The 27,447-nt window shown below is 56.5% G+C and overlaps 1 protein-coding gene across 4 annotated transcripts; it reads left to right on the forward strand.

Moving 5' to 3' along the window:
• Window positions 1–12,195: 12,195 nt before the first annotated feature.
• Window positions 12,196–23,288, forward strand: GDF7 (growth differentiation factor 7). Of its 4 annotated transcripts, none has more exons than XM_037813415.1 (4): window positions 12,196–12,589; window positions 15,310–16,657; window positions 19,606–22,865; window positions 23,002–23,288. In XM_037813415.1, exons 1-2 carry the CDS (start codon window positions 12,196–12,198, stop codon window positions 16,275–16,277), a joined length of 1,362 nt encoding a protein of 453 aa, XP_037669343.1. In that variant the 3' UTR covers window positions 16,278–16,657; window positions 19,606–22,865; window positions 23,002–23,288. The 4 variants fall into 4 exon arrangements, with proteins under 4 accessions (XP_037669343.1, XP_037669342.1, XP_037669341.1 ...); XM_037813414.1 differs by having other exon boundaries at window positions 19,606–19,747; window positions 20,377–23,288; XM_037813413.1 differs by having other exon boundaries at window positions 19,606–23,288.
• Window positions 23,289–27,447: the final 4,159 nt, after the last annotated feature.

Below are 27,447 nucleotides of genomic sequence, written 5' to 3' on the forward strand. Positions count from 1 at the left end.
GATTGGATGATTTCCATGGAGGTGTTACTCCACCCATTCGGGGTGGGTCTGAATTAAATCACTGGAGCCATATAAAAGAGAGAAACTGAGTGACATTTTGGAGAGCAAGTGAGAGTGACATTTTGAAGAGGAGCTGCAGCTAAGAGAGGATAAAATGCCCCAAGAGCAACATTTTGGAGAACACCATTTTGAAACACAACCTGGGAGCAAGCAGATGCCAGCCATGTGCCTTCCCAGCTAACAAAGGTTTTCCAGATGCCAATGGCCATCCCTCAGTGAAGGTGCCCTATTGTTGATGCCTTACCTTGGACACTTTATGGCCTCAAGACTGCAACTTTGTAACCAAATAAACCCCCTTTGTAAAAGTCAATCCATTCCTGGTGTTTTGCAAAATGGCAGCATTAGCAAACCAGAACAGCCGGGGATGGGTGCAGGGACACATTCATGTCCATGGGCAAGCAGGGGTGGCAGCTGCAAAGAAGAGGATCTCCCCATCCTTGCAGGTGCTACTACCATGCCCAGGCCTGTGAGCCCAGCCTCCTCCTGCCTGCGGGTTCCCAAGCGAGCTCCCCGGGGGGCCTGGGCACACCTGCTGCCTGCCAAGAACACTCCCGGTTTCTGATGGAAGAGGGAGCCCATCCCTGAGAACAATCCCACTTTCTGCTTCTGTGGGCCCCGTGTGCCCCGTGTGGTTCCAGTGGTAATTGCACATGATGCAAGGAATGTGGAATCTAAATCTGATATTGTCTGCTTCCTGCCTGGCTGGAGGAGCCCCTTCCATGGCTGAAGCTGTGGTAACTCAAACCACATTGCAAAGGGTTTTAGATCCACCGCCCTTCCCCCTCCCTGGGAGGAGCACTGCAGGCCAGGCCTCGGTCTGCGCCTCGGGGAAGTCACTGGGCCTCGGGGGTCAGTCAGAGGGACCCTCCAGCCCGCAGGGGGGCTGATCTGAGCCAGGCCTGTCCCTTGCTTCTGGTGGGGTGAGTGTTCTGGGAACCTGCTGGGTGCACACTTCTAGCTCTGGGGGTCTGGGACCCACCAGGGCATCAGAACCGCCACCTGGCTGTCACTCAGCAGAGGCTGGTGGGCCCAGCTCCAGACCCGTTTCACCTGCCAGGCCTTGGGGAGGCAGGGGAGACACGGGGTGGGTGGCAGGGCTCACGGAGCAGCCACGGACAGCTGGAGATGCCAACGCTGAGGCAGCCGGGTGCTGTGGGCGTCCAGCAGCGGACACAGGACCGACTCAGCCCGGGGCTGGCACACATGGGGTACTTCCAGGGGGAGGTGGGCCAGGTCCTGGGGTTGAAAAAGTGGCTACTTCTTTGAGCCTTGGTTTTCTCCTTGCTGAAACCGCCATAGCAGAAATGAGTAAAATGAGATAAAATGTGACTTAAGATGCAACGTGTGGTGGGCACTGTAGACCAGCTCCCCAAAAGCCACCCACAACCCCCTTCCTCCTTTCCTTTACTACCAAAGAGGCTGGAAAGACAAAGCACTCAGGCTCCCAGGCTCCCCTGTAAGGAGAGGGCCAGACCACCCAAGTCCAGCCAATGATAAATGTGTCTGTGTGTGTAAACATACATATATATATACACATGCATACAATGTAGTGATACACATGATATATTTGTGTTATATATTAATAATTATATTAATAACTATCCTTTATAATTTTATATACTTATATTCACTAATTTTTATGTCTTACTTTTATATTTATTACAATTTATGTTGTCTTTTTTAAGTATACAATTAATCATTATCAGTATGTAATAAGTATGAATTACAGTGTATATTCTGTGACACACCTCACCCCAGCCCTTCAAAGTCCACACGTATTTCTGGTAAATGGTCTTTGACCAATGAAAGCAGAGACTGATCTCCAGTGCGGGTGCAGTGCACGCAGTCCGGGAGCAGAGACAGAAGGGGCCTGGACGGAAAGGCGGCTGGGGCCCCAGGGGCTCCAGGGAATCCTCAGGAACCTGGGTCTCTGGTCTGCCCATTGCCCAGCACAGCAAATCCAGCCAATGTCTGGCTCCCAAAGGAGTGGGAGACAGCGGGGAGCTGGAGAACCTGGGAGCACAGGGACACAACACTTTCAGGGATTTTTGTATCTGCAACTGTAACTGAGAAATTAAGAGCTAAAAAACAATCTGGTGACTGAATCATTATATAGACACCATTTTCTTACTTTCTAGTATATTCTAGAATAGCCCAAAGGAAATACCTGAAATTACTGAAACTCATTGAACCATAACCCAGCTGCCTTGATCTTTGATAATGATTGTATAACTAGATAACCTTTACTTTGTGGTTGTGAAAACCTAGTGACTGGCCCCATTTGTACCCCCTTATCCTGTTTTGCAACTTTGAAGTCTTGTGATCACTAGACAGCCCCTTAATGTTTATTAATGAAGGAATCTGAGTCAGCCCAGAGCTAACCACCCCAATTCCTAAACTATCCTACTAGAAGAAGCTAGAGCTAACCAATATTGGCCGGCCTGCCATGTGCAGTAGCTTAAACTTCAACCTATAAGTGGCCTATACCTCATTATAATATTAAAAATCACACCCATCATCATGTTAAGGCCACCCTTTTCTTACATACATTCTGTGACCAGGCATGCAATCCATCTACGCATGCGCAATAATCAGATCATTTCTCACCTCGTCATCTCTACCCCTTACACTCATTATCATAAACCTGCCTATCTTTGGATGCTATAAAACTCTCAGAGTTACTGCAGTTCGAGGAGACATTTTAGGGTGACAGACCATCTGTTCCCCTTGCTTCGGGTGGCAATCGAGTCTTTCTCCCTTTGAAATCCTGGTGTCACAGATCGGCTGTGATGCTCATCGGGCAGAGAACCTGCGTTCGACTGGTCACACTACTAATCGCCCTGAGCGAGGCTGAAGGGAGGACACGTTCCTGAAGCTTCACCAGCAACAGATTCATTTTCCTAAATCATCTCAAATTTGAGAAGTGAAAAATGGTATTTCTTTTTGTTTAGAAGTCTATTAAATTACAAGTGAGGTTGGACTTTTGTTTGTTTGTTTGTTGGTCTTTATATTTCTATGTAACTCTCCTGTTTATTTTGCTGGCTCATTAAAAAAAAAATGCATTGTTTTTCTTTTTGATCCCTCATGGAAAGCATTCTTGTAAAAATGCTTTATCTATTAAAAATGCTAACTGTTCCGGTTTGCTAATGCTGGCTGTTTGCAAAACACCAGAAATGGATTGGCTTTATAAAGGGGGGTTATTTGGTTACACAGTTACAGTCTTAAGGCCATAAAGTGTCCAAGGTAAGGCATCAACAACTGGGTACCTTCACTGGAGGATGGCCCATGGTGTCGGAAAACCTCTGTTAGATGGGGAGGCACGCGGCTGGCGACGGCTTGCTCCCAGGTTGTGTTTCAAAATGGCGTTCTCCAAAATGTTGCTCTTGGGGCATTCTATCCTCTCTTAGCTACAGCTCCTCTTCAGAATGTCACTCTCAGTTGCTCTGAGGTCCCCCGTCAGCTTGTTTATTTGGCTCCAGTTATTTAACTCAGACCCACCCTGAATGGGTGGGGTAACACCTCCATGGAAATTATCCAATCAGAGGTCTTGCCCACAGTTGACTGATTCACATCTCCATGGAAACAATCAATAGGTTCCAACCTAATCAACACTAATAAGTCTGCCCTCACAAGATTGCATCAAAGATAATGGCATTTTGGGGGACATAACACATCCAAACTAGCCCTTTGAGATAAATATTATCCCTTCATTTGTCTTTTAGTTGTCTTTCCTGGTAAGTTTTATTTTGAGAGTTTCAAGCTCCCAGAGCAGAAGGGCAATACCCCATCTGCATGCCGTTTACCAGCAGATGGGATCCCCAGGCCGAGGTGGCTGGCAGGGTTTTCTGGGCAGAGCTCTGGAGGTAGGGGTGGGGGTGGGCAGAGGGTGCTGGCCGTGGTACAACCACAAGGGTGCTGGGACATTCTGAGGGAGCTGGGACAGCCCTTCCCTTTGTTGTCATCCTTCGTAGCCCCATTGGGAAGGGGCCTGAGCTCGGACGAGGAAGCGAGTCCCAGAGAGGACTAAGTGCAGAGATGCCAGCGGCCAACACTCCCGGTAGCTGGGGGGGGGGCTGGCAGCACCCTGAAACCACAACACCAATTGATAACACTCTGCCATGTTTACTTTACCTCCTTCCTTTGTGTGTGTGTGTGTGTTCTTTCTTTCTTCTGAAACATTTGAGTATTGCTTGTAGACATTTTCCCCAGTTGTCCCAATAACATCTTTTATTTAAAACTGCCTCCCCTGCCCCCAGTGCAGAATCTAGCTACGGAACATGCAGGATAGCTAAAGACCATGTCCCTTTAGTCTCCTTCATTCCAGAAGTTGCCCAGCCTTTTTTATCTTTGATGACACTGACAGCTTTGACGAGTCCAAGTCCATTGTTTTTGCAGCCTGCTCTGGGTCTGGATGTGTCTAATTGTCTCTTGCGATTAGGTGCAGATTAAACACTGTAGCAGGGGCACTACCTCCAAGAGCACGTGGGGGCGCGGGAGCTGGCTCTTCCCCTCTCCGGTGATGCTAAGCTTCATCATTTGGTTGATGTCAGTTCTGTTCTTAGAATTTCTGACATGCGTGTTTTAAGATTTGTATGTAGTTTCAACTATGGATAGTTCTCTGTGGTTTTGGCAATAAAATTCTACTGAGAAAAGTATTTCTTATCCCTAGACTATATAAACAGTCACAAATTTCCTCCAAGTTTGCTTACAGTTTCATTTTCTATGATCCTTTAGGATTTAATTTTGGTTATGTCATGAGATAAGGATCCATTTTTCCCCCTAAATATTTAACTGAATGTCCACCTTTTATTGAACAATTCATACTTTCCCTCCACTGGAAATTGTCACCATTATTATATTCTAAATATTTGCAGACATTGTTATTGGTTTCTGGGTTCTAATCTGTCCCCTTGATCTGTCAGTGTTATTTCCAGTGCTATACTGGGAATTAGTATAGGTTTTTACAGTCTATTTTGATAACTAGAAACGATGATTTGGATTTTTTTGTTATGTAAAAATGTGAATCTGGTTTTACACGAAGCAGAGGGAAGAGGAGGTAAGGGGGCTGGGACCCAGAGCTTGTACGGAAGGGACAGGGATTTGTTCCTGACACATTCACTGTGTGGTTTCGGCTTTGGCCTTGGCAGCTGTGGGTGTGCTCCCTCCCTCCCTCCACTCTGCCCACCCTGTATCTGGGCATAAGAGATTGTGGATGTTTTTCTATGCCATGCACATAAATCTAATTGTTACAATAGGGAATAGCAATCCATTCTGAGGGTGTATCCTAATTTATTTGTTAACACCCTATTAAATGCTATTTCAGGTATTTCCACCTTTCACTATTTTTTTAAAACCTTTGTATATTTATCCTCACTTGCATGAGTAAATCTATAAGTTAAATTTCTACAAGTGAGACAAAGACACACGCTGAGTCAAAGCATTTCTCTTTCCTTGTTTTAACACTGATGCTGTCAAATTGCTCTTGAAAAATCTCTTTGAACTTACACTCCTGCCAAGGGTGTACAATAGCACCCACTTGCCCATCCTCTCACAATCATGTATTTTATCTTGAGTTTTGCCAACCTGAGAGATGAACAAAATAGTATCCTACAGTTCTTTTACTTTGTAATTATTTCTGGTGGCTTTAGGGGGCTGATTCTGTCATCCACTCTTTATTAACTCTCCTGGATTTGTGTCTCCGTCTCCAGTAATCAGCACAAGCTGGGAATAGAGTCTGCGGGGACAGAACCTCACTGGGTTGCTGCCCTTAATTTATTACCTAGAGGTGGATCAGCTACCCCAGAAGGCCTCATGGTGGGTGCTCTTGGGGGCTGCCATGGCTAAGGGCCTCGTCTCCAATTCTGTACACGCCACCCATCCTCTGTCCTAGGGGCTGCCTCCTACAGGCAAATCTCCCAGAGGCCTCTGTTCCAGGGGATCCCCAGAGCAGCCCCGGGGTGCTCCTGCTCAGTTGGCCCTGCCCACCCTGCTCCAGGAGCCACAAGACCTTCCGGCTGCACGGCTATCAGCCTCAGGTGGCTGCGAGGCCTCACATCCTGCCCGGGGGACACACCACACACCTTCTGAGTCCTCCAATCCTGTTGGCCCGAGTCTTCCCAGGCCAAAGACGGTTCGGCCCCTATTCGTTGTATGTCTAGAGGAGAAAACCTGGGAGCCTTCTCTGAGAAATCCTGAAGTGTGGGCATTCCAAATTATTGCATTTAGTTTCTATCCCCCAAAGATGAACATCTCATGGAGACATGACTCCAGAATATGCAGACGGGCAAGTACATAGAGGGGAACAGCCTCAAAGCCAGTGCCCACAGGAGAGCCTGGATGGCAGGTTAGATCAACTCCCCTCCAGCTACTGAGGCCAGGACTTCCTCAGCTAATAATAAAAGCCCATCACTGAGCCCTTTCTCCGTGCTGGCCGCGGTGGTCAGCACCTCACTGACTTTATTTCCTTTAGTCTGCAGCATCCCCTGGACGGTGGGAGCCACAGTCCCTTCTAAAGCAGAGGAGACAGAGGATCAGAGGTTAATTCATTTCACAAGGCCACAAAGCTAGTGCCGTGCGAAGGCGGGGTTTGAAGCCAGGCCTTTATCTGACCCCGTGCTGGAGTGTTTCCTGGCCTCAGTGGAGGCGGTAGTCCTTTCCCTCTCATCTCCCAGGAAACCTTTCAGCACCGCAGAGGTCTGGGGTGCTGATTCCCGAGTCTTCTGCCTGGCTGACGCTGTCTGGGAATCCGAGCAGGTAGGGCGTTGAGCCGCGCTGTGATGCTGTTACAGCCAGTGACCAGCAGATGGCGGTGTCTGCCAGCCCTCGGCCATTTGTCCCAAAACGTGGTTAAAGACGCTCCCTGCGGAGGACTCTGGGAAAGAAGACCCCCGTCTTCTCTGGTGCCTCCCCTCTCCCACCCTGCAGTGCAGGGCACAGAGGCGGGCAGGGGCCAGCGGCCTGGGGCCAGAGCCGTCACCCGGGATAACTGGGGAAGCCGCGCCCTGGGCCCCATGCAGAGGGCTGAACCAGAGCCCTGCTGGAATCCCGGGGCCGCCCCCTCCCAGGTCTTTCTTGGGGAGATATTTGCAGCCCATCTGCAGGCTGCATCTCTAGATGCTGCCTCTGTCTCCCCTCTCCCAGCCTCCCCATGAAACAGCATCAGGGCAGAGCCACAGCTGACGCGGTGCCCTCACCTCCAAGCCTCTCTCCAGCTTGAGTTGAAAAGACCAGAGGCTCCGGAGGTGGGGGCGGACCAGGCAGACACCTGGAAAGCTCCCTGGCAGCAGCCTGAGCTGGGCCCACCCTCACACTCCCCGCCATTCACAGGTAGCCCTGGTGGAGCTTCGATTGTCAGCCTCACCGTGCACTTGGGGACTCTAAAGTCAGCAACACCCAAGGGACTGGCAGCCCACAGTTAGAGCCAGGGTTTGGATCCAGGCCTCTGAACTCTCAGGTGCATCAACCAAACATATCTGGGGGCCATGTGTTAAATGCTCCAAAATAGCACCCAGCTGCAGGAACCGGGGGCCTAGTGGGTCTGCAGGAACCCAGCATCTTGACCAGTGAACAGGATGGGGGCTAAGCTCTCAGCATGCCTCGCCTACAGGGCACCCTGAGCATGGCTGAAAACAAGGCCCTCTGAGCTGAAACGGAGAGCAAAGGCATGAATGAGATCAGGGAGACCCCAACTCCCAGATGGCTGCGGTGCCAAATGATAGGCTGCTGAGAACTTCCCCTTGGTGGGGACCTGGCTTCCCAAGCTGCAGAGGGGTCACCCGTGAGGGCCTCCTGGCTCTCTTGTATCAGGCACGGGGGCCTGGAGCTGGGTGTGGTGGGGAATGCATGCGAGGCCCAGCAGGCCCCAGCCCCAGTGCCTGACGTTCGCCACGATGGGGCTACAGCTGGCAGAGTCCAAGACTCCCCAGCTTCCTAAGCACCAGCCAGTGTCCCGGTTCCCACACTGGGTGAGCTCCCTACAGCAGAGGCGTCTGGGGTGGTTTGGTGCTATGTACCCCAGAAAACATGCTCTTAAATCTAGTCCACTCCTGGGGCATGCACCCGTCAAAGTAGGAGCTTCTGATAAGGGTACTCCAGTTAAGTGGGGCCCACCTCAGGCAGGATGGGTCTTAACCGTATCACTGGAGTCCTTTATAAGAGAATGAAATGCAGACACACGAGGGACAGCCATGGAAGGAGCAGCTGAACATTGACGGAACCCGTAAGAGAAGGGAGAGGCCAGGAGCGGCCGCCATGTGCCATGTGACAGAGGAGTCAGGACCAAGGATCGCCAGCAGCCAGCCCCCGGAAAGCCACAGTCTTCGGGGAGAAAGCATTGCCTTGACTTTTACCCAGCCTCAAAACCATGAGCTAAGAAATTTCCATTGTTTAAGCCAACCCATTGCATGGTATTTGCATGAGCAGCCAAAGGAAACCAAAACAGAGCCTTTGAGAGATGTGGTTCTCAGAGGTGCCGTGGGAGGAACTTCCTCACATGCAGCTCTAGGTGGCTCCGTCTCTGGTTGTGCAGGCATGGCCTGGGTAGCAATTTGTTTTGCTTCCAGCATGCCACGGAAAGTTGGCCTGAAGATGCAAAGGGTCCCTCCAGATCCTGGAATCCTATGGCTCCGAATCAGAGACTTTGGGAAAGCAAATAGCTCTTGCCAGGGATGGGCAAGCAGGAAAAGGCGCTCCAAGAGCAAGGTCTGGGGTGGGAATGTGGGACCCATCCCTCCTCACCCTGGTTAAGAAACGAGCCCCAGGCAACCAGGCTGCTTGTACTCTTCTGTCAAAGCCAAGTCACTGCCTCTCTCTGAGGGGGAGAAGGCTGGAGTCGGGGGGTCTGGAAAGGGAGGGGCTTGGTCAGCAGACCACTGAAGACCCGGCCCCGGTTCTCTCCCCGGCTTCCTGCTTCCTCTCACCTGCCTCCGAGCCTCATCAGCACCTTCTGGGGACCGCTGGGGCAACATGGAGGATGGAGAAGATTCTTTCAAAATGCCCAAAGTGACACAAAGAGCACAGCTTCGGATCTCCAGGCTGGGGGTGCTAGCTCCCTCCCACCCAGCCCACCCACCAAAGCCCCACATCCCCCACGAGAAAGCCCCCAGCAGATAGGCTGGACCCCACAAGGCCACTGCTCACCAGAAGGGCTCGGGCATCACAGCGTCAGGGACGGAGGGCTGTGTGGTACTCGTCTCACCTTTCTCTCTCCTCAGGGAAGGAAATGTCTTCACCGAGGACCAATTCTCAGTCAGGGTGCTCTGAGACGCCCAGGGCTGGGCATCTGGACAGCTGGGTGAAGCCAAGCCCTGGCTCTGGGACTGCCTCGCTGTGCCACCCGGCCCTCTTCTGCATGTTTCCTCACATGTAAAATGAGCAGCTGGAACACAAGCTCTCGCTAGCCCATCCTCGGAGCTGGCCTCTCAAATTGTGGGCAGGTCCTGCTGCTGCTGACGACAGGCAGTGACTTCAGTGGCAGGTGTGGTGAACTCCCGGCTGTCAGCTCTGGCAGGAAGGAGTCCCCTTTCTCTGCCAAGAACTTCCCAGAGAGCCAGAGAGGCAAGGCAGGAGCACCTGCCTCTCCCCTGGGCTTGGGGGAGCGCGTAAACCCAAGCCCTTGGCCTTCCCATCCCTGCAGGCAGCAGGCAGCCAAGGGCTGGGTGTCCCCAGGCAGGGTGCTGAATTTTCTCGTGACTCAACTTTCCTCATCTATACAATGAGAATAATAACAACTTCACAGAATAGTTGTGGGAATTAAATGGCACAAGGGATGTACAGCCACTGGCATGAAGTCACACACCCGGGGGGGGGGGGACAAATAGTTACTGTCATTTAAAGGGAAGGGGAGGGATCAGATATGGAGAGAACTCCACCCCCTCCCTCCTGGGCTTGGCTCCAATGTGGCCTCTGCTGATGAGCCCCCTAGCCCTGGTTCTCCATTGCTTTACTCTACTTACTTCCTTACTGTTTACTGCCCCTCTAGCCCACAGTAAATCTCCTGTGCACTGCTGAATGCAGGATGCAAGGCTTAAGTGCCTGATAATGCAAAGGAGGAATGGATGGATGGATGGATAGAAGGATGAATGAATGAACGACTGCCTGACTTTACAGGGTAAGTGCTGGCCCAAGCTTGGACAGCCAGTGGGCAGTGGTTCCAGAAGGATGGGAGCCCCCCAGGCAGGCTCCCCTGGTGCCTTCCCGTACTGAGGCTGCTTTGGTCCAGCCTGTTGTCCTGGCCACAAACAAGTTTCCTGAGGTGAGAATGCTCCCATTTTACAGATGAGAAACCTCAGTCTCAGAGAAGCCAAGTGGCTTGCTCACTGCAAGCACAGCCAGAGTCCAGGGGCCCCACCCCATTCCCACTAGCCCTCAGGGCAGGGGTGTCAGGACCCCACAAGCGTTTATTTAGCACCTGCTGTGAAGAGCCTGGGATGGAACTCCTTCCAAACTCTCCTTCTTTAGGCACTTGAAACTGACGCCAAGACAAGGCAAGGGACTCTGCCCGAGGTCCAAGCCAGGTCTTGACCCAGTCGTTAGTTTTCTGGCAACAACCCTTAGACCCTCGACGCCGGCAGCGCGTCCCACCCAGGAGCCCCCACCCGATGAGCCATCCTCGGACCTTTCCCCTCGGGCCTTTCCCCTCGGCCCACCCTATAGGCCTTGGGGTCCACGGGTGGTGACTCATTCCTAGGCTCCCCCTTCCAGCCCGGTTTGTCCCCGAGAGTGAGCAGCCCAAAGCCACAAGCCGGGTGGACACGGCGTCCCTGTGGTGTCTCGGATGGCGATAACCGCAGCGCCAGCTCGGGATGGAGCGGCGGGTGCAGGGGAACCGGGAGGGAAGTGGTGCCGGAGCGTCCCCGACAGGGCCTCCCGGGTCTTCAGAGGTGGGCGCAGCTGGGAGGGCGTCGGGCCGACAGGTCGTGTTGCCTCTTCTCCGCATGACCGCATCCGACGCACGGCGCCGGCATGATGTCGAGCCTGGTACTGACGCCGTTTAAAAGGAAAAACGACGCGCCGGCTGTGCTGCGGCAGTCGGCCCGCCCCAGGCCTTCTGTCCGCCTAAAAGCGGCTCGTCCGTCCGCTGGACGCTTCCACACTCAGGGTATGCCCGAGCTGCCCGTCGGGCTGGGCCGATCCCCGACGACAGCCTCCTTCCTCTGCGAGTCCTCCTGCGACGCGGCCTGGGACCCGCCCCCGCGCGAATGCGCTCCCGGGCTCCGCCGCCGCCGCCGCCGGGCGTTCCTCCACCCACGCCGGCCCCCGCGAAAACGGCTGCCGGGGAAGGCAGAGGGAGGCGCCGCCCCGGGCCCTCGCCGCTCGCCCTCCCGGCTCCCGGCCGGCGCGCACATACCCGAGGGCGCGTTCCGCTCGCCGGCCGGACCCTGAAGAGACAGGGCTGGCGAGAGGCCGCCGCTTTCCACACACCGAGGGCCTCGCGGCGCTGCCCGGGTGACTCCCGCGCTCCTCCCAGCGCGGGGCTCCCACCGAGGGGCCAAGCCCGCGCCCGAGAGTCTCCTTTGCGACGACGGCCCAGGTCCGCCGTCTCTGCGGCCAGCCCTTCCGGCGGCTCGCCCTCCCGCCCCTCCTCCTGGTCCGCTCCCCTGCTCCCGCCGCCCGCCCCGAGGCCGGGTGGGGGTGGCGGTGGGGGCTCTGGCAGGATGGGGAACCGCGGATCACCAACGCGCCCTGGCGGCCTCTCTGCGCGCGCTGCTCACGGGTCGCGGCGCGAGCGGGACCAGCCCCACGTCTGGCGTCCGGAGCCCTGTCGGGACAGGCGCCGGGAGCGGGGAGAAGCTGGGCGGGAACGCGGGGCACCCGGGCCTCGCACCCAGGACGGCGCGTCCGGCAGGGGCGCAGCGCGGGCGGGGCGTGGGGGCCGCACCGCCGCGGGGGAGCCTCGGGCGGGTGACTCGGGCCGGCGCGGGCGCCGCGGTGGGCGCCGTGAGTGGGGGGCGCAGGCGGGCGCGCGGGCGTGCGGCAGGGGGCGCTGCGCCGGGCGCGGGGCGGGCTGGGGGAGGCGGGGGGGCCGCGGCCGGCCGCGCGCGCTTCCCGGATTATTAAACACTATGCTCCAAAGGCGCCGCGGGACTTCCCGGAGCCGCGGAGCCCGCGCCGCCCGCCCGCCCGCCCACGGAGCCCATGGACCTGAGCGCCGCCGCCGCGCTGTGCCTCTGGCTGCTGAGCGCCTGCCACCCCCGTGACGGGCTCGAAGCGGCCGCCGTGCTGCGAGCGGCGGGGGCAGGACCGGCCGGGGGCCCGCGGGGCGGCGGCGGCGGCGGGCGGACCCTCGCCCCGGCTGCGGGCTCCTCCGCTGCCCCTGCCGCCCCGGCTCCCGGTGCCCGCGCTACTGCGCGCCGCGCCTCCGGCCCCGGCTTCAGGAACGGCTCGCTGGTGCCGCACCAGTTCATGATGTCGCTTTACCGGAGCCTGTCCGGGGGGCCTCCGGCCGGGACAGCCGCCGCCTCCGGTCCGGGCTCCGGCCGCGACGGCCGCGCGGACACAATCACCGGCTTCGCGGACCAGGCGACCCCAGGTACTCACGCCTCTGCTGCGCCCGCCCATCCCGTCCGGTCCTGGGTTAAGGCCACCGCCGGAGCCGTGTCCCGCGTTCTACTTCCATTGTGGGCCGTGGTCGCCCCGCACGTCGCAGCCTCAGGTTTTAGAAGGAAAATTCGCTGAGGCCGACTCACCCGAACCCGCTGCGCCTGGACCCTGGACCGTGCCAGCTCGCGGGGACCGCCCCGGAGCCTAAGCCGGCTTCTCTGCGGGTGGCCTGGGCCCTGCCGGCCGGCGGGTCCCTCGAGGAGGCAGGCCGTGCCCGAGACCCACTTCTCGGAGAAGGGTCTGGAGTGGCTTCTGGGCAGGCAGGAGCCTCGGATCCCGCGGTCCTGCGAGAGGGACTGTGCGGTGATGGTGGCGGCGCGGCTGCTTGGTTGGGCCAGTCTTTGCAGCTCCCAGCGTGGTGAGCTGCACAGATTGGGGGAAGCCCCGGGAGTGCTGGGCAGAGGCAGGTATCACACCAAGGTGGGCGGCCCTGGAGAGGCTGGTCATCGGTACGAGGAGGACCTTCGTCTCATAGGTGCGCCTGCGAGGTGGTGGCTTGGATGTGTATGGGGTGTCTAGTTGTGGGTGCCTGTGCCTGGTGATGGGCCCCTGGAGGGTATGAGATCCAGGAATTTTGGGTCGTGTGGGGAAAAGAGGGCCCGGCCCAGATCCCGCAGGCTTGCAGTCCTCTCTGGGACCCAGGGCCCCACCTTCCTCTGGCCTGGCCTCTCCAAAGGTAGGACATGGGTGAGGCTGCATGGTGGTTGCCTTGTGTCATCTGGATTTTATTAATTTCCATTGAAGCCATTAAAGCAGACAGATAGGAAAATTTTAACTAATTTCAGGCGGAAATTCAAGTAATTTCAGCCTTAATTCTATCCAGCCAGGGAGGCAGGAGGGAAAGAAAGGGGAAAAGCGCTGGAAAGTAAGTGTCACAGGCCTGCAAGCCACTGTGGCCAAATCACCCACCCCTCCAACACACATACATGGCGCTTGCACAGACGGCCTTATTTTGGCTGTGAGCAAATCCCAGGCCCAAATGGCCTTATAGTTTGGTGGGAACTGTCAGGCATTCTCTGACATGCCCACTGGACTGGGCCCTGGGAAGCTGGAGTCCTTGTTGGGTAGGGCGAGGACCTTCCCAGATGTGGAGCAGCAGAGCGGGCTCTGTGGCCACAGGAGGGGTGGGAGGGTGAGGGGTGCAGGACCCTAAGCTCCCAGAGGCACCAGCTGCTCTTTCCCAGGTCTCAAGCTAGGCCCACCTGCGTCTCCACCGGAGCTAAACCGCAGGGCCTTTCTCCAGAGGTCCGCTTGGCTGGCAAGACAGTTCTGGAGGCTTCTTCTTCCTCTCTCTGGGAGAACATGGTGACAGGGCCCCTGAAGCCAGGGGAGGCCTAGGGGCTGCAGGCGAAGCGGAGAAAGTGCCCATGAGTGCCCAGGCTCCACAGCAGAGGCCCGGCACTTGCCCAGCACCTCTCCTGCCTCCACTTCTACCTGCAGCCTCTGGGTGCGGCTGCTTGAGGTCCCAGAGGCCACCGACAGCGGCAAGTCCTCGGACGACAGGCCGCGAGGGACTAGGGTTGGTGGTTAAGCCAGTAAGTCCCGAAGGTGGAGGAAGTCTGCAGCCTTTCCTAGTTTGGGGCAAAATGAAACCATATGACCCTCTCTTCAAAGCGCGCTCCTTATCTCCTGCTTGGTGGAATTTTAACTTTTTTTTTTTCTGGGCCGAAAAAGAAAAAAAAAAGTGCCCTCAACCAAAACTAAAACTCTAAGGCCCGAAATAAGTCCCAGCGGAGGGAAAGAATAAGCCAGAGACACGAGCGCCGGTCCTGGGAGTGAGCCCTTGTTCCGGCCGTGCTTGCCCCTCACTGCAGCAAGGCAGCTCCGGAGAACCGAGAAAGTTCCTTGCGTCCCTTTGCCGGCTTCCCCCTCCATCGGGGGCCGCGGGAGCACTGGGAGGAGCTGCGCCCGGAGCTCCCAATCCTTCCAGCAGCGCTTATTTGCTGAGGTCTTGGGCCGAGCCTGGCCCCCACCTGGGCCTCGCCTCCCTTTTGGTAAAACGAGGAGGCTGGACTAGAGGGTCACCGCTGGCCTGGCTCACGGGTTCTCCTGCTGGACCCCCAGAGGGGCCCCGGCTCGCATGGGAGACCGCGGCCGGCGGGCCGGGGGAAGAGGCTGAGCGAGAGGAGAAGAGAGAAGGCTTTCCCTTTGGCACAGGCGGGACCCGCGGCTCTCCCGGAGGCCCGGCAGGGCAACCCTGAGCAGAGGGCACAGCGGGTCTCCGAGCCGCGCAAGGGGCGCGCGAATTCAGCTGCGTCCACGGGACTCCTGGCTGTCTCGTACCTCTGGTTCCGGGACCGGAAGCCTTAAGTCTGGGTCCCGGCTGCGAGGGCATGCTCCCGGCCCCGTGGCTCGGCGTTGTGCAGGTGTCGGTGGGTCGCCGCGACTGCTGGGTTTTTGGCTCGATGGACCTAAGGACGAAAGGCCCCCTTCCTTGGGGCCAGGCTGGCAGCGTTCCGGCTTGGGTGGGGACCAGGCCGCAGGCGCCGGCTCCAGCGGGCCTTGCTCTGGCCTTGAGCGAGGAGAGGCGATTTGCGGTTAGGAGGCCCCGCGCCGGGGAATGCGGGCCTCGCGCTCACGCGCCTTTCTCTTCTCTCTCTCTCTCTCTCTCTCTCTCTCTCTCTCTCTGTCCCTGCTCGTTCCGTGCAGACGACTCGGCAGCCGAGACTGGCCAGCGCTTCCTGTTCGACGTGTCCAGCCTTCCCGACGTCGACGAGGTGGTGGGCGCCGAGCTGCGAGTGCTGTGCCGCGGGTCCCCGGAGCCCGGGACGGGCAGTGCGACCGCCTGGCCGCCGCGGCTGCTGCTGCTGTCCACGTGCCCCGGCGCCGCCCGCGCGCCGCGCCTGCTGCACTCCCGGGCCGCGGAGCCCCTGGCCGGCGCGCGCTGGGAGGTGTTCGACGTGGCAGACTCCGTGCGGCGCCACCGCCGGGAGCCGCGGGCCAGCCGCGCGCTCTGCCTCTGGCTGCGCGCGGTGGGCGGTCCGGCGCGGAGCCCGCTGGCCTTGCGGCTGCTGGGCTTCGGGCCGCCGGCCGGGGGTGGCGCCGCGGCGGAGGAGCGCGCGCTGCTCGTCGTCGCCTCCCGCACGCAGAGGAAGGAGAACCTGTTCCGCGAGATCCGCGCCCAGGCCCGCGCGCTCGGGGAGGCGCTGGCGGCCCTGCCGCCGCCGGATCCGGGCCCTGGCCCCGGGTCGCCGCGAGGCGTTGGCGGCGGCCGCAGGCGGCGGCGGACGGCGCTGGCCGGGGCACGGGCGCCGCAGGGCAGCGGTGGGGGCGTGGGCCGGGGACACGGGCGCCGGGGCCGGAGCCGCTGCAGTCGCAAGTCGCTGCACGTGGACTTCAAGGAGCTGGGCTGGGACGACTGGATCATCGCGCCGCTGGACTACGAAGCGTACCACTGCGAGGGCGTGTGCGACTTTCCGCTGCGCTCGCACCTCGAGCCCACAAACCACGCCATCATTCAGACGCTACTCAACTCCATGGCGCCGGACGCGGCGCCGGCCTCCTGCTGCGTGCCCGCGCGCCTCAGCCCCATCAGCATCCTCTACATCGACGCCGCCAACAACGTGGTCTACAAGCAGTACGAGGACATGGTGGTGGAGGCCTGCGGCTGCAGGTAGCGGGCGGGCCGGGGAGGGGGCAGCCGCGCCGCCGAGGACCCGCTACCGGAGAGCAGCTGCGGGCCGCGCCAGGCCTGGCACCGTGCGTGGTGCACGTTGGAGGAGGGAGAGCACACGGTCACACTCACACTCACAGCCATGCACTCGTTCTCGCATGCACGCATTTCCCACGTCCAGCATCCCAAAGCCCAGGGGAGAGGGAACCTGCAACTACGGAATGTCACAGCCGTGTGTATTTCGCAGGCAGCTCGCCGTTGCGCCCATTGCCCCCTTCGGGGGAGAGGAATGCGTTTGTGCTGGTGAGCAGTAACAGACACTAAATCGGGTCGAAACGGCTTAGGGAATTGGAGCTCCAGAACGGGAGAGCGAAAGGGGCGCGAGTGAGTTTTGTCTCATCTCTCTCTGTTTCCGGCCGGGTTTGGGTCACAGCCCCGCTGGGTGGCTGGGTGGCTGGGTCTCTGCACCCTGGACCGACTGGAGGTGCAAACTCTGGCCCCGCACCTGCCGGGAGGAGACAGTGCTTGCCCTTCCCGAAGGTTTGCATGGCATCAGAAAGCATTTACTTTGGGAAGTAACCGCTGGAAAAGACCTTTTTTTTTTCCTTTGTTTAAATTGCACGCGCCCCCCTCCTTGGTTTTGGAAGGAAACATTGGTCGGAAAGAATGCGTGGTGGAGCGCCCAGAGCTCTGCTAAGGTCGCTTTTTACCAATTCCAATTAGGAATGATCCAGGAAGTGGAAAGCCTATTTTTTTTTTCCTTTTGGGAAGAGGGCTGGGGAGAAGTTTTAAATCCCAGAGTCTGATTTGAGGTGGAAATGGGGGTTGGGATCTGCCAGGTTCAGAAGCTTCCGAGCTGGGGTGCCCGGGTGGGAGCAGTGCCTTGGGGGCACTCGGGAGGAAGTTAGTGCAGTGGTTGGGAATGGGGGAAGGAGGGAACAGCTACCACTTTCCTAGAGACCTGCCCGGAGGTTCTCCTAAGAAGCTGGCCGGAGGCTGGGGGGGTAGGGGTGGCTGCAAAGGGCCTACTCGGTGGGCCAACGGGCCTGTGCTCAGCTGGTGAGTCTGTGTCGGCTTTTACACGCTTTCACTGTGTGTTGTTGCTGTAGTTTTTGGCAGTGTGATAGTAACGGGAAGTGAAGGCACACAAAAGTGCTTTTGTCCAATTTAAATTCACCACAACCCGCTGGTTCGGGGGTGAGGGAAGGTCTGCCCCTCCCCTCCTGCCTCGGCAGAGGGGCACTTGCATCTTGGGTGGGGGCAGCTGGGGTGGAGGCCCCTCCCCTGGCCAGTGGGCTGGCTCCACAGTTCTGGTGCTGGTGGGAGTTCCCATGCAGAAGCAAGCTGGAGCATGCCGGCCTCACTGTTCACTGCGCCGTTGCATCTGATTCGTTTGTCCCTGGGTGTCTTTTGTGGTCTGTGCAGATCGTTGGGAGAGGGAAGTTGGCCAGTCTCCTGCCTGGAGCTCCTGGGGCTTCTTTTAACAACGCTGCAGCCCTCATGGGCTCTCCTAAGCTTTATCCCTTAGGATCCTGGAGATGTATTGATTCAACCCTTCCGGTCTTGGCTGTTAAGGTCCGGGATGATTTATACAAATTTTAATCTTAGGTGATCATACTCCTAAGAAACAGAAATACTGAAGATTTAGGATACAGCTAATTTGTTTAAGGACTAAAAAACCACATTTAAGTTGTTTTAAAAATTAAGATTCCCCCCTTATATAATAGGGATTTATAGTCTGTAGCTGAGTAGCCAGAAATAACCAGAAAATACAACAGTCTCTTCAGGTTAAAAAAAGGAAAATCAAAAGTAGCTGCTTTGGTACAAGCCCATCTAATTTTAGTGATTTTGCCAGAGAAGGCTCACTTCCCCTTTCCAAGTTGTGACTTTACTAATGCTTGTATGGCTAATGCTCTGACACCTGTCACAATAAACAGTAAAAATAAATGGCACCAAAGTGTTAAAAGTTGTAGTATTAGAAGTTTCAGAAAAGGGGTTAATGCAAAACTATAGTTAACTATTATAGTGAAGAAATTCTAGGGTATTTAATATCTTTAGACAAAAGCAAACATTTTGATACTCTTTTAGTAACCGAGAAAAAGTTTTTTTGGGGGAAGAATTGTCTTGATTTAGCCTAAGCTTTATAAACTGACTCTTGATGACCTGCCTCTCACCAGATTTGTCAGAGTGAGGTGGGAGGTAGGTGTCCGCCTGCTCCCCGGAGCTGGGTGTGTGCCGTCCCTCGGCAAGGACAGCTCCTTCCGTGGCCCCGGAAGTCCTCAGTGTACTCTTTGTTTACTGAGTGGAAGGAAAGCTCCTAAGCAGCCGCACGGAACCCCAGGGGCTCCCGGAGCCCTGTGTTGACTCTGCCCCACCCTCTGGCCTGCAGAGTTGGAACCAGACCAATGGAGAGGGTGCCTTTCACGTGGTAAAATGACAGCAAAGGGGCCATCGCACGTGGAGGCAGAGAGGCTGCTGCTGCCAAGATGTGGCTGAATGAGCTTCGCCAGGATGTGGAGTGTAGGGGAGAGGATTCTGCCCCCACAGTCGGCAGTGTGTGGTGGAATCCGGCACTGTCTTCAAGTCAGGACGGTGGTGGGGTGGGGGTGGGGGGTGCGGGCACAAACCAAGCTCCTCCCTGGAATCTCCAGTCACACCAGTGGGGAAAGGTGGCAATTCCCAAGCAGGGATAGTGTCGGGACAGTGAAGGAAGCCCCCATTTGGGGACAACAACGTATCCCTCCCAAAGTGGTGAGGCATAATTATTATTTTAAAATCCGTTTTGTTGGGGGAGAATTGGGATAATTTGAGCCACCATAGGCTGCTGGGGAGCGGGGGCAGGCGGGCTAGGGCCAGAGGGGGCTGGCACCGGCTCTGTAGGACACCAAGGCTGTCTGCTCACTTCCACTTGCACTTGGACTTTTGGGTTTTGGAAGACCCCACCCTGGCCGGCAGGCATGTCTAGCAGCGGCCACGCGCTTGAGTGTTTGAATTCTGGTTACCAAGCGGCTGGTCTGGGTCTTCCGGAGAGGGCCGCTGGCCTTGTCATCTTGGCGCCGGGAAGCCAGGCTTGAACTGTGGACGTGGCCCCTTCACCCCACTGTCCTGGCGCTTTACTGCTCCAGGGGCACGGGAGGGATGAGCGGAGCAGACAGCATGGCAGAGGCAACCTCAGGTGACCCCAGAGTAGGGCGTCGCCGCTGGGGCCTTGCTGGAGAGCCCAAGGGAGGGCGGAGGAGCCTGTGGTGGTAACGGGACGGTCGTTTGTCCTCTTGGCACTTGCAGACTCGTAGCAGAAAATGACCAGGGCTTATAGGTTTTCTTTCTTAAAGCAGAGAGAAAAAATGAGTTCTTTCCAGGAGCAGAGCCTGCAGACAAAACCAGTCCTGCTCTTCCTTGCTCGATTCTGGTTTCCAGAAAACCCGAGGAAGGGGTGAGAAGGCGCCAGGACCGTCTTGGGCCTCGCCAGGTCCTGTGAGTGTCCCTCTCGGTGGGCAGCAGCATGGCACGGGGCTTCCCTCAGGACCGGGCAGGCCGAGCAGCTCCTCTGGGGGCGGGGAGGCCACCTGCCTCAGGAAGGGCAGAGAGGGAGCAGGGGGTGAGGGGGTGGAAGTGAGCGGCTCCCTGAGCAGCGCCTGGTTGAGCCCACCTGGGCCCCGGCACCTCCGGGGCTGAGCACCCCACGGGATGGCCACACCCACTGGAGGAAGGCTGCTCAGGGCCGCCCCCAAGGTGTCTCCCAAAGGGAGTCTGAGGCCCTCCCTCAGCTTCCGCCCCTGGAAATTGAGCTTAGGGTGGAGGCTTCTAGGAGTCTCTTCTGCCCAAAAAGTCCACTCAATCCAGAGGCAGAGCAAATATGACTGTGTTTTGGGAAGAGGCCCCCACCTCTCCTCTTAGGGTTTGCACAGGTTTGCACCTTGCGTGCGGGCTCGCGTGTGTCTTCTATATGCTTAGCCTCTGCTGGGGCTCTGTGGCTGTCGCTTCGACTCCCACCCGAGGCAGCCGGCGCCCGGGAGCCGGGGCTCAGCTCCCAGAAGCCAAGACCGGTCTTGTGCCCCCGGCCAAGGGCCTTGTGAAGCAGCTCGCGGTCCTCCCGCTCACAGGCAGGCATGAGCAGGGCCGCGCTTGGCTGACGTTGTTCTGTGACCAGTGCTGGGGAAGGCGCCCACCTGCCGCCCACCTGCTGCCGGTGCCCCTGTGGAGGTGACCCAGAGAAGAGGAGGCTCGTCTCGCTGGTGGCCCAGACAGGGACCTGGATGGTCCTGGAGTCCCTGAGGGGCCAGGCAAGCCTGGGCAAGGGTGGGCTGCTCCGCGTCCCCTCTCCCTGCTCCCCACCTCACTGCCATGCCCGGGTCTGGGCTGGGGTCGGGCTCCAGCTTGCCAGGGGCTGGTCGAGGGCAGGGATCATCTGTCGGAAGAGCTTCCCTATGGCCTGGCAAACGGCGACAGAGTTTGGTATTCAGACACACCCAAAGGGAGGAGGAAAAAATGATGTTTATTTTGAATATTTTCAGACAGCTTGGTGTCTTGTACGTGGAACCTTCACCGTTTAGGCTGGAGCAGGGTCATTTAATCCAGACCTGCCCAAACAGCTGATCCACAGGCAGATGTGGGTGAGGGAAGCCCGTTCTTCACGGGAGCCCCGCAATTCCAGGCCCGACGTGGACCCCGCAGGCTGCAGGGAGAGAGCAGGAAGTGGACCTGGCCCACGGGCGGAGTGGGCTCTGACGGCGAGTCCCGGGTTCTCTGCTCCTCACGTGCACGCTCTCAGCTCGGCCACAGCTCGGCTTCCTCCCCCACCCCCACAGCCAGGGCCTGGGCTGGTGCCCTTGGTGGGAGCCCTCTTGGCCAGGCCGAGTTTGGGCTGGTGCTTCGTGGCGGCGGCAGCAGCTACAGCAGGGCGATCAGGACAGTGGAGTCGAGGAGAGCGCGGTCACTGAGCACCAGGCCTGGACTGCAGGGACACACACACCCCGAGGGCAGCACAACCAGAGGGCAACCTCCTGGGGAGCCCTGCAGGCCTCTCGAGCATCTGTGCGTGCATGTGCTAGTGTCTCCAGTGGCAAAAGGGTGGGTGGGTTTCTCTCAAATACATCCCCTTACAAGGGCAAGAGGGCAGCAGCGTTCACAGACACTTCCTGCGAGAGGTGTTTCTCCACAGCCAGGTGGGTCCGTCGGCAGGACGGCTTTGTGTGCTGGTGAGTGAAGCAGTTGTCACTCTTTGCCAGGTGCACTTCCTTCTGCTGGTTCAGAAACTTTTCATCCCAGAGAGCCTCCCAAGAGACGCGGCCGTGCACTTTTTAATACCTTTTCTTAGTCAATAATGGAATGCGGAAACGAATCGTCTAGAAAACACCTGGAAAAGCTGCCAGTCTGATCCGGGTGCCTTTAGGCACGGTGCTACAACCTCCAGCCACATGGCCAGCTGCTCTGCGTTGGCTTCCCTGTCTCACCACCTTCTCAGCGGCTGGCAGACAGAGTGGGGTGCAGTGGTGGCTGGGGATTGGCAGGCAGCGGGCAAGACGTCCTGTCAGGCTTGTTCGGAGCAGCCCTGCTGAATTAGAAGGAAACAAATCAGCAGAAGCACACAGGCTAAGCGTCCCTTGGGAAAACTCCCTGGGCTGCGACATGGGAGAGGGTGGGGGCTCGGTGGCGCTGCCTGCAGCCTGGGGAGGGCGGGCAGCACCTGCCCATCTTTGAGGTGCTGCGCTTCTCTCAGGCTCTTACCTGGCATGGACGGGGCGGGGTGCCAAGGCCTTTCCTGGCGGCCTCTTTGTCTCCGAGTGGCTCAAGGCCACCGGGCCCGACAGCCCCACGCGTGCGGGTCGGCTCCCCCGCGGCCGAGGCGCTGAGCGGGCTGGCGGAGGAGGCCCCACAGCGGGGTCATTTCCTCGCCACACATATTTCTGGGTCAGGGCCTGTCAGATTCGGAGCGAAGTCAGCCACCCAGCGTTCTGGTTAGAAAATGCCGATGCAGTTCAGTGAGAGAGAAAGCTCGGGTATAATGTGTTTTCTGGCTGGGAAATACTCAAAGGTTCCAAGCCAGAAACAGAGGCTCTCGAAAGGGGAATTTCTCTGGCATTCTCCAACTCGGATAAATCACAGATTAACCATGAGCATCTTAGAGTAATTTCATGTTTGTATTTCACTTTATACTGTACTGCAAACAGTTTTATGTTTTCTTTGACAAAGAATCATAATTGAGTCACTTCAGATCTTTTAGCTGCAAGTATTTCGCTCCATATGAAAAGTCAGTGGGTTTTTTTTGTTTGTTTTTAACAAGGCTTAACATGCTGACTGTAAGTTGCCCTTTCAGCAGATGAAAATAGGGGATCTGAAAAGTTTGGAAAAAAAATTGTATATAAATAAAGAAATCTAACTGAAGATTTCTGTAGAGCTCCCATAACAGCTCCAGTGGGCTGCCATTTAAGCAGGCCTGGGTGACCTAGGGCAGCAGAATTTTGTTCACGATGAGATCCCTGCTGCTAAAAAAGCAAATTAAATCTGATTGCAGTTCTCTGGTTTTAAGGAAGTGAAGCCGTGGTGACATCGCCAAGGCTCAGTGACACTTCCCTCAGCAGCTAAAGACAAGGTGGGTTTGTTCATTCTGCTAGACGCCCCTTTCATTTTGCGATGACACCTGCTTTGTCTTAGCTTGGTTTGGGAGTAAGGAGATTGGAGATGGTGGTGCGGTTTTTCAGCTCATTTGACACAAATCTCCTTTGCAGTCTTAGGGCTCTGGCTTGGCCCAGGCAGATCTCCGAGGCTTGGGGGCTGCAGACTCAGCCGTCTCCTGCAGCTGCGTCTGGTCATGTGGGCAGCAGGCTCTTCAAGGGCAGCTGCACCCCACTGTGTATATGTACTCTCCAATTTAAATAGTTTGTACATATGGAAATGTAAATGGACTGTAAACAGCAATCTATTTTTGTCTATTACATAGCGCTATATATTTGTTAAACTTGTTTATGCTCATCAATAGCCATTTTAATATTTTGTAAGATAAGTTGATTAAATATTTTATGGAGAAAATCACTTGTGACTGGTCTTTCAAGAATAATTTTCAGGCTTCTGTCCTGCAGCCTTTCTGTGGTGGTCAGTCCTGGGGGCACCAGGGAGGTTGGCACCAAGATGGGGGGCTCGGTGGCCCAGTCCTCTGGTCTTTGTGCTCATCACCCCACCCCTGAAGCTCTGCAGTCTCCAGGTGGGGCCGGCCAGAGGGGGGAGGCTTGGGTGTGGGGCTGGCACTCGGGGTCCTTGTGAGGAAGGGAGAAGCAGCGAGCTGGGGTTCGGGGCGAGGAGAGGCCGAGGGAGATGGATGTCCCCCTTGGTGAAATGAGCCCTGCTGACCTGTAATGAGCAAGCTTTGGCATTTCAAACATTTGCGTGGAAGGGTTTGCTCTCTCCCTACCTCTCCCACCTAGGATCCCTCTTCCTCCGGGAAGCACAAGCCCCCCACCCAGGAGGCTGCCTCTGAGGACCCAGGGCCTAGAGCCCCACCGGAGCATCTTCCTTGGAAAAGCCGACTGCAAATCCTAGGGAAACCTGCAGGGTCCTCGAGCAGATATGACGGGCTGCGTCTGTGCAGGAGCCTGTGCTGGGGACACTGCCTGCATCTCCTGGCATCACTCCAGGTGGGGCAGGATGGGACCAGCCATGCGGCCTCCTCCGATAGCGCAGCTCCTGCACCCACCTTCTCCCGGCAGGTGGACGGGGAAGCAGTTCCATCTGCTCCTTATGGATTCCCGGGAAAGGACGAGTGGACAGAGCAGCAGCTGTGGAGGGTGAAAGGGACCTGTTCTCGCCGGTGACTTGTTGCCAGGCTTATCTGTTGGGGCTGGGTCATGCCAGCGCGGTCCACCTCTCTGCCTGTGACAGTGGCATTCGTGTGCTCTGAATTCGACACCCTGCGTGCAACCGGGCAAGCCCCTGAGGTCACGCGAGCTGGGCTCTGGTGAAAGGCAGGTCAAGGAAGTCTACTCACTTTTTGAGCTTTTATTTCATCATGACAAAGTAAAGGAGTTTTTTCCTTTCCAAGAAAAAATTGTGTTCCCCTCTCAACTGACTAATTTGGCAGGTACAGTAAATTTGGAAGCTCCATGACCTGCCATCCCAAAGCCTGAAGTGCCTCGTTCTGTGCTGTTTATAGCAAACCTTGGCCAAGTCTTCATTTTCTCATTTGTCCATCTTCTTGCTGACCTACCCTGGCATCCTGTGGTTAGGAGATTTCCCATTCAGTAAAGAAGGGGCAGTTATAGGGAGATAAGGAGAGGCAGGGTGGCATCTAAAAATCTATCCCATTTCCCAGACACAGATGAGAGCAAATCCCAGAGGCCCTGCACTGACCGAGCTGCCTGGCTTCCATCACCCCTGCCCCAGGGACGCCCGTTCATCCCCAGGCTGGCCGAGGCTGCTCCGCCGAGGGGGCTCCGTGCCCCAGGAACCCCACACTCATCTGCCCAGCAGGAACAGTGATCTGGGCAGAGACGAGTCCACTGTGACATGTCACCAGTGTGCAGCCACCGACTGTGGGCGCTGGGCGTCCCCTGGAGCATCCACAACACAAGCAGGCGGCCAGGAGGGGCGCCCAGCGTTCTGGGCCTGCGCAGGGTTCGCAGGTTTGCAGAGGCAGGATTCTGGTCCCACTGTGAGGGAGGGAGACCCCTGCAGGTGCACCGGCACCCCCTGGCTGAAGTGGACGCCCAGTCACAGGGTCACATTCCTGTCCCAGGGAAGAGGAACTTTCCCATAGACTCACCCAGCAAGGCAAGCTGTCCCCAGGTGGGGAGGTCAGCACGGGCCCCTTTGCCAGAATGTCTGAGGCATGCAGTACAAAAGGAAAACACTCTGCTGTCCCAGAGCACAGCACAGTGCTTTGTGCTGTCATTCCCCCTTGGTGTGCTGCACGGGTTAGCCCTCGACAAAAAATAGGCTGCATAGCTGGTAGCAGCTAATTCCCACACTCCAGGGGTTTTCTCATTACAGAAGAATGGAAGTAACAGTTGCAGCCGCACGGGGACGAGAGGAGAGGCCACGAGATGCAGCGGCTGTGCTCTCTTGTTGTCCCCAGTGCTAGAAAGCAAACAGTTGACACCCTGAAATCTACTGACCCAGTGCCCACAGCTCTGCTGGGGAGACGCGTAAGGGATAAAGGAGCATGTGTGCAGGTCACACTTTCACTTACAGGCTCAGTCTTGGGGCATGAAGAGCCCTTGAGATGTGATTTCCTGATAGTCTGACCAACTGAGAGATCACATTTCTCGAGAGCTTGCCTTTTAGGCATGGTAGAAACTTTGGGTTTAGATGACAAACAGGCCCTATTCTATAGGTCCTCCCGATTCAGGGATGACTAAGACACAAGCCCCATCTTCTAGAACTCTCCTTTTGAGGGCTATAAGTGTGGTGGGGAGAGGAATGACAGACTGCTAAAAATATAATTCCTGCCGTAATGTTAGCATGTCACGAGAGGCAGGGCCAGGGAATCCGAGGGCTTGGACGGAGGGGATATTCTGGGAGGCAGGAGCAGTTGGTATTTGGGGTCAGGTCACCAGGAGATGGGGTAGAGGCAAGGGCTTTCTAAAAGCTGCAGCAGTGACTGCAGCAGTTTGAGGTGCAGAGCCCGCCCAGAGGAGCTGGCCAGAAGTTGGCACGTCCGGGAGGGAGCAGCAGGTGGCTGTGTAAGAGCTCGGACCTCATCACTGGCCCCCGCATGAAAGCTTTTCTCTTCTCAATCCAATGCCCGATAAATTTTTTTCCCCTGAAAACCCATTTTGGTTACATGCCTTTCAAGCTTCTGTAAGAACTCAATTGTTACCAACTGTCCACTCTTTACTTCCCTGGCCAGTGGCCCTAAAGCTGCCCTTCCCCAAACCTCCCGTTGCTAGGCCTTCCCCCGTTAGCTCTCGGAGGCAGCATGAGGCAGTGAAAGGCGGAACGAAGCGAACAGCTCTGCAGGAGGCCTGACTTTGAACCCCAGCTCTGCCCCTCAGCAGCTGTGAGATCTTGAGCAAGTCACTCACCTTTCTTATCACCTCAGTGGTGATCTGTAAAATGGACATCATCAGAACCCCACAGGATTGTGCAGACTAACTGAGACACCGAAAATGCGGGGTGAGCAGCCAGTTCTTTATCTAGTTTGCTCTCCTCTTCCAGACCCATCCACATGCTACCTGTCCTTCTGGGACTAGAGGCAGCCTCCCCCCTCGGCTCTCTTCCTAGGAGCTTTTTCTTTAAAGAACAAAGCAACCCAGGGCTTTCTCAGGCCCTCACCCACTGTCTCGGGAGATCACTCAGTCTCACTTGGGCATGACGCTGGGTGACACAAGTCTTGCTCTGGAGATGCCTTCAGTCTGGTAGGAAGAGCCAGACATGTCCCCTAGCTGCTGTCCACCTGGGCCAATGTGGTCACTCACCTACACCTGTATGGGGCACAGGCAGGAATCCCAGTCCTCTTGGAAAGTGATCGGGAGGTTACGTCATGTGTTTAAGGTCACTGATAAAAGCACTTCTGTCCTCAGCACTCCTGCAGAGCACATGTAGTCCTTGCTCGCTGAGCTCTCCAGCTCTCCCACCCCCAAGTGAAGGAGCAGCTCAAGTATATCCTCTTTCCTCTTGCATGAGAAGGCCAGGAACAACGATGCGTGTCTCGTGTTATCTAAGAAATCTTTGCTTCTTGCATCTTTTCTAAACCGACTGTAATGGCTCCAGGTGATGTTAGGGCATCTTGGGTTTGTCTGGGGAGCCTAGGATGATGTTAGACCATCTTTAGTTTTGTGGGGGGAGGCATGGGTGGCTGGAGGCCAGAAAGCTGAGCCAAGTGAGCTAGTGTCCCCCTTTCATATGAGCCAGAAATGTTAAAATGTGCAAGAATCAAGCTACAGTCTGGGTGAAACAAGGCAGAGGCTGAGATATCACGGGGTCCTCCACTGCACCAAAGAGAAGAGAGATCAAAGGAAAAAGAAGTTCACTATCCTCTTCCTTTAGGTACCATTTTATTGAACATCTTCCATTAGCCTGGTAGGGAGCTAAATGCTAAATGCATGACCTCATTTAAAAAAGCAAAACAAAATGAAAACAAAAAACCTTCTCCTAATCCAAAAACCAAGTAAATACTTGTACTACCCTACAGGGGCTCAAGGAGTTCATGTCTTAAGTGATGTCACAAACCCAGTGAATGA

Source organism: Choloepus didactylus, chromosome 20 (assembly GCF_015220235.1).
Source record: "Choloepus didactylus isolate mChoDid1 chromosome 20, mChoDid1.pri, whole genome shotgun sequence".
Classification (NCBI taxonomy): Eukaryota; Metazoa; Chordata; class Mammalia; order Pilosa; family Megalonychidae; genus Choloepus; species Choloepus didactylus.